We start from the raw sequence: 13,511 nt of genomic DNA on the forward strand, positions 1-13,511 counted from the left end.
TGCATAAGGGTTATAATAATTTAAAATGTACCAGATGTATTGGACCGATGTTGCCCATCCCCAAAATTGGTATTCAATTCAAATTTAAAATTTCATCCTTCGAAAATTACCCACAACTCTATAAATAGTGGAATAGAGAACATTAAAATTCTATTTTTATCTATAGTGCCATGAACCTCAATTCTCGTTCTATGAAAATGTGAAATGAATAATTGTGTAAAGTAATAATTGTGAAATGAAAAGGTTTATGAAGTAAATATTTTTCATTTCATGTTTTACAGCGTTACCTAAAATTCGACGTACTCGGTCGACGTATTTTACACACAAGTAAAACACATGTATTTATATGAGAGGTACCCAAATACGTCGGGCGTTGAACATTTTCAACATTGACAATTAAACAATTATTTTTTTGTGCGTTGAAAAAAGGAATGAAAACATTAAAATGTAAATTTTTATGGTGTCAAATATATTTTAAAATATGCAACAATTGATTTCGTTTATTTTACTTTTTACACAAGTTACGATATTGGGGAAACCCCACAAAATATGAATGAAATATTGGGGTTCCTCCACAAAATTGAATCCAAGATAGAGAGATAATGTTGTTTCATCCCAAAATAATACATTTTGTTGCCCGTTAACGTGGAAAATATGCATTTTTGTTGCATCTAAATTTTAAATAATTTCAAATAATTATTTTTAATTCAACACAATACATACTCATATACATATATGTTCATATTATGGACACATTGGTCAAATCTTTGTTTTCCGGCAAATAATTTTGTTTTTCCAAAATCAGCTGTTTTTGTATTTACCGTCAAATAATATTTGGTGGTCAGATTGTGACAAAGAAATATTTCACATTTTCCGTCAAATATTTGCCCAATGTGACCTTACCTTTAGTAATGAACATGATAATTCTTGTCCAAAACCAGCGGGTTAACCCATTTATATGTAGGTAATATAGTCGAATATTTCATGTTTCCTAAAATTGAAAAATGTAGAATACTTTATGTTATGTGCAATTTGATTTTAATTGGAAAGCGATGTATTCAGGGGAATAATATGATAGTATTAAAATTTAATATTTTAAGAACTTTTCTTCTGCATTTTACATTTAAAAATGTATATTTTTGAAATTAAAATAATTTATTCAGGGCAGTCATAGAAACCAATTTTGTCACTATTGGTTTTAAAAACGACAAGAAAAAATGCTTTGGTGTCATGAAAATCAATGTTATTGGTTTTATTTTCGAATTAGAATTTTTTCGGTTTTGGTTGTCATAGAAGCCAATGTTATTGGTTTTGTTATTGGAAATAAACCAAGTTGCTTAGAGCTGTCACTTTTCATTGGCTTTGGATTTTTTAAACAATTTTTAAAGGATATTCAAAGGACTAAAAATGTGGATTTTTAAACAATTTTTAAAGTATATTCAAAGGACTAAAAATGTGGATTTTTTAAAGAATTTTTAAAGGACATTTAAGGGACAATAAACGTGGATTTTTTAAAGGACTATAGACGTAGAATTTTTAAAGGACTATAGACGTGGATTTTTAAAGGATATTTAAAGGACCATAAACGTGGATATTTTAAGGATTTTTTAAATAATTTTTAAAGGACCATAAACCATAAATCTGCAAAGCAGCTTTATGAGTAAGTTGACATTAAAAAAAATTACTTACGGTATCTCCGGCAACTCCAGTGGGTTGCTGAAATCTCTAAGAGCTTTTCTCGTCACCTTTTCTGAGCGTTCTTCGTCCAACAACACAAAAACTACCACTGACTTATTCCTTTTTTTTATTTACATTACTTTTACTGATATTTCAATGACAAAACCAACTTGGTTTCATGACACCAAATGAAACTAACATCGGTTTACAAACACGACAATAAGCAAAACCGACATGGTTTCTGTGACAGCCCTGATTAAAAGTTAATTGTTTTGCTTACATTTTAGGACATATAGCTCTCACACTTGTATTATTTTGGGTAAAATTCGTATTCGTATTCGTATTAACACAAATGTTTTACTTCTGTGGTGAAAACTGTCGACCGAATACGTCGAAATTTAGGCAACGCTGCAAAACAACCTCTCATTTTATTGGCAGTAAATGTATAGGATGAGTTACGGTTTGTCTTGCTCCATATACTTGGCAGAGGTTTATAATACTAAATCCTTTCGATTTCAAATGTCAATTTCATAGTGTATACGTCACGTAAAACGTATTCATAAATCCAGTGGGTATTATTTGACGCATAAGTAATGGAATTGACATTTAAGATCTAACAAGTGTGTATGTGTTCGAAATTGTCAGCTTCTTCTAAAGGCAGTAAGACCTACCCATTTTTACATCACGATCGATCGAAAAAGGAAAACATTGGAATACTGCTGAAAAACAAAAGAACAGCATAAACAAATGAATAAGAGAGCAGAAATTAAACAAAAATATAAGATTTTCATAGTTGTTTGGCAATTGTCAGGAACCCTATGCCACAAAGATGAATTCTGGTATTTTAACAACTTATGAAGGTAAAAGCAGGAAGATTCCCACAAGCAAAGGTTGCCAGACAAAATGATCCAGTTGTAATGGTAATTCGAAAAAAAAAATTATGTTGAAATAGTAAATATTTTAATGTATACGCCTCGGGTCAAGCAAAACCAAATTGCTACTATAATCTTGATATCAACTTGGTAAGCAATTTAGAATTCGAGAACAAATATTTACTTCAAAGTTTCGTACAGTTGGATATTGCGGCAGTCGGCACTTTTAATGATACTTAGTTCGTGTTTTCAACCTCAATATCAGTGATAACAACCATTTTAATGTTATATTGGCCAGCATAACTGTACTACTGTGTATATTATTTCCTAAGAGCAAGAAATCTGTTATAAATGGTCATAGTGGACAAAAACCGTCACAACTAAATGCTGATATAAATTTAAAAAAATACTGTCATAACTGTGGTCGGCAGTAAGCGCTGAAACTCATTGACTCACATTTTTCTGTTTTCATTTTTGTGTTATTTATATATTGACTAGCTGAATCTGGTGCGCTTCGCTACCCCTTTTGATTTTAAATGCATTCAAAATTTTATATACGAATATTTGTTGGTTACAAAGAAAAAATAAAACAAATTCAAAGATTAAAAAAAACTTAATTATTGTAATACTTTAATGCGTAAACAAACAAAAAGCGCTTTCTACCAACGCGTGGACATGCCAGGAACAGCTGACAATGAGAAAAGCAGGAACATGCTGAATTTAGTTCGCATACACGAAGGGTTTGTCCTTAGGATTAATTTCAAAGCAAATGCCAAGAATCCAGGAAACCGCAATCTTTTGAAGTTGAGTGACATTTCTGTTGCAATTAGAGGTAGCAACATACTTCCCCGTAATAATCGCATTCTCAATTAAATTGTTGTGTAGTTTTTCAACTGTTAGCCTTATACCATTGCAAAGGCGTTGTGGGTCAATGCATGGTACAATGAAGAGAAGGTAGGTCAACTTTGAAAAAATTGCAAGTATAGAGGTCTACCTGTTTGGCTTGTAATGTCAGAATTAGTATCAAAACAATAAAAAATCAAACAACTTGTCGTATATATTTTGAATAAATAATTGAAAAAAGCGATAACTGAATGAAAGGACAACACTTCTTTTAAAAATCATGTACTATATATCTCTAAAGGATTATTTCGCTACAAAAACTCTAGATTTGTCGATGCATACGTTGAAATAAACATTTTGAAAACACCCGAATCTGAATATTTTCTGAACAACTTTTTTGTTATTGAAAGGAAAACACATACATAAACAAATAAAGATGACATATTAAGCCAAGAAAATAAAAAAATTGAAATCATATGATATCATAGCCCTACCTTGATATCATTGTACCATGGGTCAATACTTCTTAATAGAATCATATCCCAATTTGAACCGATTTCAAATTCCACATTCCGTCACACATTCCATATTTCATTAAATTTTTCATGAAATTGGGCAAAAATGTATATGAGAGCTATATCCAAATCTAAACCGATTTCTATATAATTTAGTAAATTTATTTCTGTTCCAAATTCCGTTACGCATTCCAAATTTGGAGACTGTGTCTGAAATCGATCAATAGATATGTGCATATAAATCCAAATTTTTGGGAGGCAACTCTGTTTCTGATGCTATATCTCCAGTCCCAAGTGGAATTTCAAATATGTATATAGCCTATGTTACTTTCTGGCTAGAAATTTACTTAGAAATTTTCAGGAAAATCTGTGCAGCGGTTTTCTACTTGTTACTTGATTGAGCTCAGTAATCACCAGCTTCTACTTCTTGTTAGAGTCATGGTAGAAGAATTCAGGTAGATGCATCAACGCTTGGAAACATTGAAATGTCAAAAAAATTTTAGAGGTCTTTTCAAATATAAGTAGAATTTTATATGTTTTCTTAAACTACGTCATTCGGAGGTTATAATAATACGCGTTTTCCAACTACTTTTACAAATTTAAATAATTTTTCATTCAACCTTTTGCAATTGCAAAATTGGTTTGACAGTTCATTGTCCCAGCAGCTGTGTCGATGCGTCTACCTATATTCTTCTACCGTGGTTATGAAAACCTTTGTAGTAAAGCTATATACTTAAAATATATATGTAGAAAGTTCTATAAAATACATTTATGACAAAAAAATTGTAGAGTATTTTGAATTACTAAGATCCCTTTTAAATGGAGTTTTTAACAATATCTTAAAACGAGTACCAAAAAGACTTCTTTGTTGACCTTGTATTTTTATTTAAATTGCTGAAGACTTATGTACCAACAATGCAGGGATTCCGAGGAATCTTAAGAATTTCAAAAAGATATATATACATATTGGTTGGAAGTAAAAATTATATATTCTAAGCAAGGTCAAATTAGCTTCGATACACTGTACCGTGATATGTTGGACCAGATCGCTTTGGTTTTCTCCCTGAAGAGTAGTTCTTATGCTCTATTAAAATGACAAAGAGGATGAATGCCAGCCCATTCTACCAATTCGTCGGCTTTCTCATTTTGTTTAATATTACAGTGACCAGATGCCCGGTAAAGCCGAAGAGTAATGTGCAGATATCCCTGCGGATCGGAATTGTTTGTAGAAGATTCAATAACTTTAAGAGCCTCATGAATAGTCACCAGATCAGATTATCAGATCATTCTCCATAGTTTTAATAAATTCTGCCTCTTTGTATAGGTGTAGCAGTTTTATCAATTTTATGTGTATGTATGCCATATACACATGCGTATGTAAAAAGTACGAATATCCAACGCGACTTGTCTTGCGTAAATAGTTATGGAAATGATTTTTATATTTAAGAATGATAGATGTGATATTATTTGAGAATGATAGATGAGTTCCAATATGCCATTACGGATTTGGCGAATGAAATAACCTCGACCAGAAGTGGTGATCTCATTTGCTAATTCTTTAATGTACATATCGTGTACACATACATATAAGTACAACAACGATATGACAAAAACTAAAAGAGTGGACGACAAGAGTATAATCTGCTCGATTTTGAAAGAATTTTGCTTTCACTCAAAAACAAGGAAAACATGCTCACTCCTATTCAAATGACATCGAAAAATTTAGTTGCTCATTCTTGCGCTCTCGCCCGAATACGAGTGAGTTTCAAATTCGAGCGAGTATCGACCTCATTTTTTGCTATTTTTAAGCTTTTCATACACTATATCAAGGAAGCACTGAGCGGTTTTCCTCAAGATATACTCTCCATCTTGAGGAAACCCGCTCAGTGCAAAATCTACATATTTAAATATACAAGCCCAAGAAAGATAAATCAAATTCATCTTCCTCGGATCTGGAACAAATAGCTTTTTTACACTCCACGAAATCTCTAGCATAGGAGATGATTAATTACTTCTGTAAGTATGAAATATTTTTTAAGGAATGACAAGTTTCAGCACCATGGACAAAGATTAGCCATATTCGATTTAGCAAATTAGACTACATTTATTGTTTTGCCATGAATAAATCAAAGGAATAAATGTGCAATCATATGTTTAATTTTTTCAAAATGGTACCTTTGACGAAAGCTTTTTGCTAAAATGTATGTTCGTAATACCCATGGTACAATGAAGAGAAGGTAGGTCAACTTTGAAAAAATTGCAAGTATAGAGGTCTACCTGTTTGGCTTGTAATGTCAAAATTAGTATCAAAACAATAAAAAATCAAACAACTTGTTGCATTTATTTTGAATAAATAATTGAAAACCGCGATAACTGAATGAAAAGTCAACACTTCTTTTCAAAATCATGTACTATATATCTCTTAAGGATTATTTCGCTAAAAAAACTCTAGATTTTGTCGATGCATACGTTGAAATAATCATTTTGAAAACATCCGAATTTGAATATTTTCTGAACAATTTTTTTGTTATTGAAAAGAAAACACATACATAAACAAATAAAGATGACATATTAAGCCAAGAAAATAAAAAAAAATTAAAATCATATGGTATCATAGCCCTACCTTGATATCATTGTACCATGGTAATACCCATGGTACAATAAAAATGTAAGGTAGAGTGCCCGACTTTTGTCAATTTTGTGTATGTATTTATTGTTTTGAAAAATAAAAACAAAATATTTTCAAAATCAATTATAGGAAGAAACATAAATAGCGGGACGCGCATTAATGATATTAACCAAATTTGCCACGGAATTGGAAGATTGAACATTTAGGATCATATTTTTGATAGAACATCCAGGCATTTCATTCATCATTTGAAAAATAACCAAAAAATATAAAATAAATGAAAACAACTTGTTGGATATAACTTTAAATAATTCTGACAGGAAGCGGCCATAGCCTTAGGGCTGTATTCCTGTAGTTTTACGAAGCTGATCTACCTCCTTATTGTACCATGGTAATACCTGTTTTAAATTAAGTTAAAATCGGCGGGGTAAATTACAGACAATTTAGTACATCCATGAGGTAAGGATGATAGAGGACAATTATTTAGTGAAAGTTCATTTGTATGCGTTGTTTAACTTTGTTTACATTCATATTTGATTTTCAAGTGACGTTTGCATTATTTCCTACCGCGATGCTATGATAAGGTTTTACATCGGATTTTCAAAGTAAATAGAAATGTCAAAATTTGTTTAAGTTTTATTTTGCCCATGGCCCACATTAGTTTTTCGATTTGCTTTCACGACCTGGTTATAGGCTTTAGTCTAGATCATCAGCATCGGTAAATCTGTTATATCATTGCGCCATGAACCATACCAAAGGATATTCAAGTGGGTAATTCAACAATCGAAACTCCTCCGTATTGTCAAAATGCATGCAATTGTATTCAAATCAGTAAATCAATCACAATAGTACTCTTCCGCCCTGCTGACATGACCCATTGAATGTGTATGTTATCGATTCATATCATTGTACAACAACACACGCTCCTTTTTATATAGGTAGTCCCATGGTAGAAGAATATAGTTAGACGCATCGACACAGCTGCTGGACAATGAACTGTCAAACCAATTTCGGAATTGAAAATGTTGAGTGGAAAATTATTTAAATTTGTAAAAATTGTTGAAAACGCGAATTATAATAGCCTCCGAATGGCGTAGTATAAGAAAACATATAAAAATCTACTTATATTTGCAAAAACATTTAATTTTTTAACATATCAACGCTCCCAAGCATTATGCATCTACCTGTATTCTTCTGCATCGAATCGACCCATCGGATCGACCCATCGGATCGACCCAGATTATCAGGATTTATTGCTTAATCCGAATTTATTCAAACAGATTTACCATACAAATATAGATCTTCTAACGACCGGATTCGGAGCGAAATCCATATACTAATGATATGCTACTGTATTTTTTCCTTAAAAAACATCACATGTTAGGAACTACCTAAAATATCAGCTTCTTTCGCAAGCGCTTGTTTAAAACCATGGTAGAAGAATACATGTAGTCGCATCGGCACAGCTGCTGGGACAATGAACTGTCAAACAAATTGTGGAATTTTGAATGAAAAACTATTTAAATTTGTATTTTTTAAATGCACATCTCAACAGCCTCTGATAGGCGTTGTATGAGAGAACATATAAAAATCTACTTATTTTTGAAAAACCATTTAAAAAATGTATTAAAAAATAATTTACTATTTTTTTTAATTTTTAAAAAAAAAAGTGAGTGGACAAGTGATAAATTAAAAAAGTGGAGAAGAAGAAGAAATTTTGCTGTCATTGGGGAAAAAATGTTGAAAAAATAAAAGGCATGTGAAAAAATTCTCATGTATGGCTATACAAATGAGACGTTAGCATAAAATATTATAGCTTTCACGAGTTATGCGAAAGCTATCTTTGAAATATGCGGGGTGCATCTGAGAATATCATATTCCCAAAACATTCCTTGTCTTCCCTATAATGACAATGGCAATGCACTAGAAATGGATATCTTAGATATCTTTCCATGCATTCCTGGCTCCATTGAGACCATTTTGTTTCTTTTTATTTTATTAAATTAATACATCGAAGAGAAGAGTAATTCTTGCTTTCTAGCTGAACACAGCAATGAATAAATACTTGCTTAATGGTATCATTTTTTTCTATTTTTTAGTTTTAGATTTTCTTTTTTCTCTTTTGTGTGTATTCGCAAACAAAGACCTTCTGGCAACTTTCACCCTGTCGGAGTGTACCTAAACACACAAGAGTAACCCACTGGATCTAATAAATCCAGTGGGTTAATCTGCAATAATATGAACGCGTTTAATTGCTTATGGAATTGTCATGTTAGAAAAATACAGGTAGTCACAGCGACATCCTGGGACAATGAACTGTCAATCCGATTTAAAAATTGAAAATGTTGAATGAAAAATTACTGAAACTTGTAAATATTGTTAAAAAATGCATATCATAACCTCCGATTTGCGTTGTATGAGAGCATATAAAAACTACTTATTTTTGACATAACATTGATGCATATATCTGTATTCTTCTACCATGGGAATTGTTAAATTGTACTTCAAGTCATGGTACAATGAAGAGAAGGTAGGTCAACTTTGAAAAAATTGCAAGTATAGAGGTCTACCTGTTTGGCTTGTAATGTCAGAATTAGTATCAAAACAATAAAAAATCAAACAACTTGTTGCATTTATTTTGAATAAATAATTGAAAACCGCGATAACTGAATGAAAGGTCAACACTTCTTTTCAAAATCATGTACTATATGTCTCTAAAGGATTATTTCGCTACAAAACTCTAGATTTTGTCGATGCATGCGTTGAAATGAACATTTTGAAAACACCCGAATTTGAATGTTTTCTGAACAATTTTTTTGTTATTGAAAAGAAAACACATACATAAACAAAAAAAGATGACGTATTAGGCCAAGAAAATAAAAAAATTGAAATCATATGGTAGTTCTGCTCTACCTTGATATCATTGTACCATGTCAATAAGTATGTTCGATTAAATAATCAAAATATATTTGACTAGTGTTACAATTATTCAAACGTTTAACTCTCTATGGAGCAGGTTCCGAAGGAATGGACCAATATTGTTCATTTCGTATCGTATATATAAATATTCCGACGTTCCTGGTATGGATTATATCGACTAACTCCTTCACTTTATATGAGATATGTAATAATTTTTAGAAAATGTTAAAATGTGCGTGATGTACCAGATAGAGTCTACCGAAATATTCCATTTTTATACTTCATCTGATACAAATAAAAAATAGTGAGCGAAATATTGGGCAAAATTACAAGAAAGGATATTTATTTCCAATTTTATGCGAAATCATAAATTCCGATAAATTTCATAATCATATCAGGCTTCTTATTGAGAGAAATATTAGAGAATAGCAGTAGTAAAGAATTGCTAAATTGTTTCGAAAGTTATGACAGATAAAATTATTGAAAATTGTGACCCTTTGTGGGTGAGGTACCGGAAGGGGTTCGCAGATATATATCAACTTCACAACAGATCTTGTGTTGGCAAAAATATTTGTATGTGTGAAAATTGAAGAGAGTTGGATGCTTATTTCGCTTTATTTGAGTGTTTTGTTCTTCAAAATCTTGATCCCTATGTATGGGGGAGGTACCAGAAGAAATGGTTCGATCTATACCACCTTTATAACAGATCTTGTGTTGATGGAAATATTGAGATGTACCAAGTCTAAGTGGAATCAGATGTTAATTTGGCGTTTTATGAGCTTCATGCATATTCAAAATTTCGACACTTTGTGGGGGAGGTACCAGAAGGAGTGGATCGATACATTCCATGTCAACACCAGATCTTGGGTTTATAAAAATATTGGAATGTGTGAAATTTGAAGACGTTCGGACTCTTACATGACATTTTATAAGAATTGTAATTATTCAAAATTTTGACCTTTTGTGGGGGAGGTACTTGATGGAGTGGACCAATATTGTCCATTTCCGCACTTGACCTTGAACTGATGCAAATATTAGGATTTGCAAAGTTCGAGCAAAATCGGATTATTGATTCTCTTTATGTGCAGAAAATATTTTTATTTTTTTTTTTTTGAAAATTTCGACATTTTGTGGGGGAGGTACTCGAAGGAGTGAACCGATACATTCCATTTTCACGCCAGACCTTGGGCTAATAAAATTATTGGGATGTGTGCAATTTAAAGACTATCGGACTCTTAAATCACATTTTATAAGAGTTGTAATTATTCAAAATTTTGATCATTTGTGGGGGAGGTTCTTGATGGAGTGGACCGATATTGTCAATTTTCACACCTGGTCTAGCACTGATGAAAATATTAGGATTCGCAAAGTTCGAGCAAAATCGGATTATCCTTTCCCTTTCTGTGCAATAAATTCGTTTCTTTGAAATTTTGACATTTTGTGTGGGAGGTACCAGAAGGAGTGGACCGATATCGCACATCTCCGAACTCGATCTAAGTTTGACAAAAATATTACGATGTACCAAGCTTGGATCAAATCGGATACTTCCTTCGAGAGTTATCGTGCGCACCAGCCAGCCAGACAGACAGACGGACGGACGGACATCGGTAGACTCCAAATGTTCTGAAACGGATTTGGTCCAAAGAGACCTAGGGTCTAAAACCGTTATTTCGACTAGGTACGTTTTGACCGTATCAAATGATATATACCCTTTGTAGCCATATGGCTGAGGGTATAAAAAAACATGGTAGAAGAATATAGGAAGACGCATCGACACAGCTGCTAGGACAATGAACTGTCGAACCAATTTTGAAATTGAAAATGTTAAATGAAAAATTATTTAAATTTGTAAAAATTGTTGGAAAACGCTAATATCATATAAGAAAACATATAAAAATCCACTTATATTTTAAAAGACATTTAAAAATGTTTGACATATCAATGTTTCCAAGCGTTGATGCATCTACCTGTATTTTTCTACCATGATATAAACGTACCTTACTACAATTGCCGGTATTGTTATAAATACAGACTATATTGACAGCACTGGTTATAGTAATCTTACTTTCTTTAGTTCCCCTTTGAGCGGTCGTTTTGGTGATTATCGACTTATGTATCTCTAAGGTTTACAAGTTTGTTGCTGTAAACAAATAACTCTCGGAAATGGAGGTTGGACAAGCAAATGAGTGCGATAGATTGGAATTGCAAAAATCAAAGCGAGTCCTGTATTTTAGTGATGGAGCGATGGAAGATTTTTCCGATAGTGAGGGCGAAGAAACAGTGGATACTGCAGATATGAATGTTGATATAGATGTTGTGAGTAATTTGGTTTAGTTGTGAACTAAATAATTAAATTAATAAAGTTTTTGTTTACTACTTGTTTAATATTTGCTGCTATCTAGAATGACTTGCCAACGGTACCACGCATCAAATATATGGTATACCAAGCAGGCTGCAAATTTTTGAACGGGATTGATTATGTTGGTGGAGGCCTAGCTAATTTTTTGGGAATCACATCACCAAAATTTGTGAGCGAGTCTGATATTGAAGCTGTTTATAAAAACCAAACTGAGAACGAGATTAAGGAGGAGTCTAATTCTACATGGAATCATTGTAACAATAATATACCAAATACAGTCATAACAAGGTACCCAGAGAACCATACATTCAATGTATAGTAAATTTGTGTACCATAAATAGACGTCCGAAGTGCAACGGCTTTCTTCAAGTTGAAAACCACATCATGACTCAGAACCACATCAGTAACATTCAGCTTAGATTCCTACAACAATGTTCACGGTCTTATGTTTAGAATTTCAAGTATTTGTAATGCCAAATAAAACAGTTTTTAAAAATACCGTATTTGAAGATAAGACAAGACCCCCGATAAAAAAAGAAAATGTTTATTGCAATTCTAAGCGAAACTTCAGAGCTTATAACGAAAAAAAAAAAACAATATACAATATGGATGTATATGAATAGAGCAAAATGTTGAATGCCAACGAAGTATTTGATGGGGAGGTCAATGATTCCGTACTAGATATTTTTGAACGGTGGAAGTTGTTTTTTACACTGGGTACAACTCATTAGTGCGTTGAAGTGAATAAGCGGGAATCCGCTAAAATGTTTTTCAACTGGACTGTCGGCACAATAAAAAGTTGATATTTTTATTAAAATTGATGACCCTACTCTATTTTGCATATACTACAACTTGAGCATATACATTTTTGTTATTAATAAAATGTGGAGAACCACGAGCATTTTGCATGACTTCACGACTGCTCCAAATAAAACAATGGAATAGAATTACTAGTTCACATGAAACCACTTAAATTTTATTATGTACATATGATGAGTAGGGACACAAATGTTTATCGTAAGCTGTAAAATAAAATTATTACTAATAAATATTTTAAGAAAACTTTTGAGGAATATAGTTCCTAACAAATTCTCATGTGAATTCCCCGCCACAAATGTAAAATGTTGGCACGAGTTTGTAACAAAAAGCCATTTTTGCAGAAAGCGATAGGTCTATTAGTACCGTTTTTACAAACCAATTAAAAACATTCCCTTTTTGTGTTCAATGGTCAATGCCGAAATTGTTCAACTTTGAAATTTCGTACGTTCTATGTATTTCGGCAACATTCATATAAATACATGTGTTTAATTTGTTTGGTGAAAAATGTCGAATGTTTTAGAAAGTAATACAAACAAAGTACGTTTTTACTACTGTTTCCGGGTTTCTATACATACCATAAACGATTTCATTTTGTTAATCATATGTATAGATAATAATCAAAAATTGTTTTTGCCCATTATTTATTATATCACATAAAGCTTCACCTCCTAATATTTGGTATTTCGGTGATTATATTCACATTTGTAAACAGAAATTGCAAACGTTTGGCACTGGCAAAAATAAAAGAGTTTTTTTTATTTTTAAAGGTTTTCTTTACATCATAGTGGAGGTTTTTAAACATTCAATATATGCCAAGGTATATTAAATTTGCCATTCCATTTTAAGATCCCAAATATTCCTCGGAGACCTCACACTAT

General features: G+C 32.1%; 1 protein-coding gene across 1 annotated transcript; it reads left to right on the top strand.

Moving 5' to 3' along the window:
* The first annotated feature begins 11,585 nt into the window (after positions 1–11,585).
* Positions 11,586–12,317, top strand: LOC131804404 (uncharacterized). The gene is made up of 2 exons (XM_059127248.1): positions 11,586–11,771; positions 11,858–12,317. The coding sequence occupies exons 1-2, from the start codon at positions 11,619–11,621 to the stop codon at positions 12,131–12,133; spliced, it is 429 nt and encodes a 142-aa protein (XP_058983231.1). The 5' UTR covers positions 11,586–11,618; the 3' UTR covers positions 12,134–12,317.
* The last annotated feature ends 1,194 nt before the right edge of the window (positions 12,318–13,511 follow it).

This window comes from Musca domestica, unplaced genomic scaffold (genome assembly GCF_030504385.1).
Source record: "Musca domestica strain aabys unplaced genomic scaffold, Musca_domestica.polishedcontigs.V.1.1 43, whole genome shotgun sequence".
Lineage (NCBI taxonomy): Eukaryota > Metazoa > Arthropoda > Insecta > Diptera > Muscidae > Musca > Musca domestica.

What these genes read in the sequence shown, in the direction of transcription:
- LOC131804404 (XM_059127248.1), top strand. Translation starts at nt 11,619, where the DNA reads ATGGAGGTTGGACAAGCAAATGAGTGCGATAGATTGGAATTGCAAAAA. An exon ending in TGAATGTTGATATAGATGTT is followed by an intron (nt 11,772 to 11,857) that starts GTGAGTAATTTG and finishes GCTGCTATCTAG; the next exon opens with AATGACTTGCCAACGGTACC.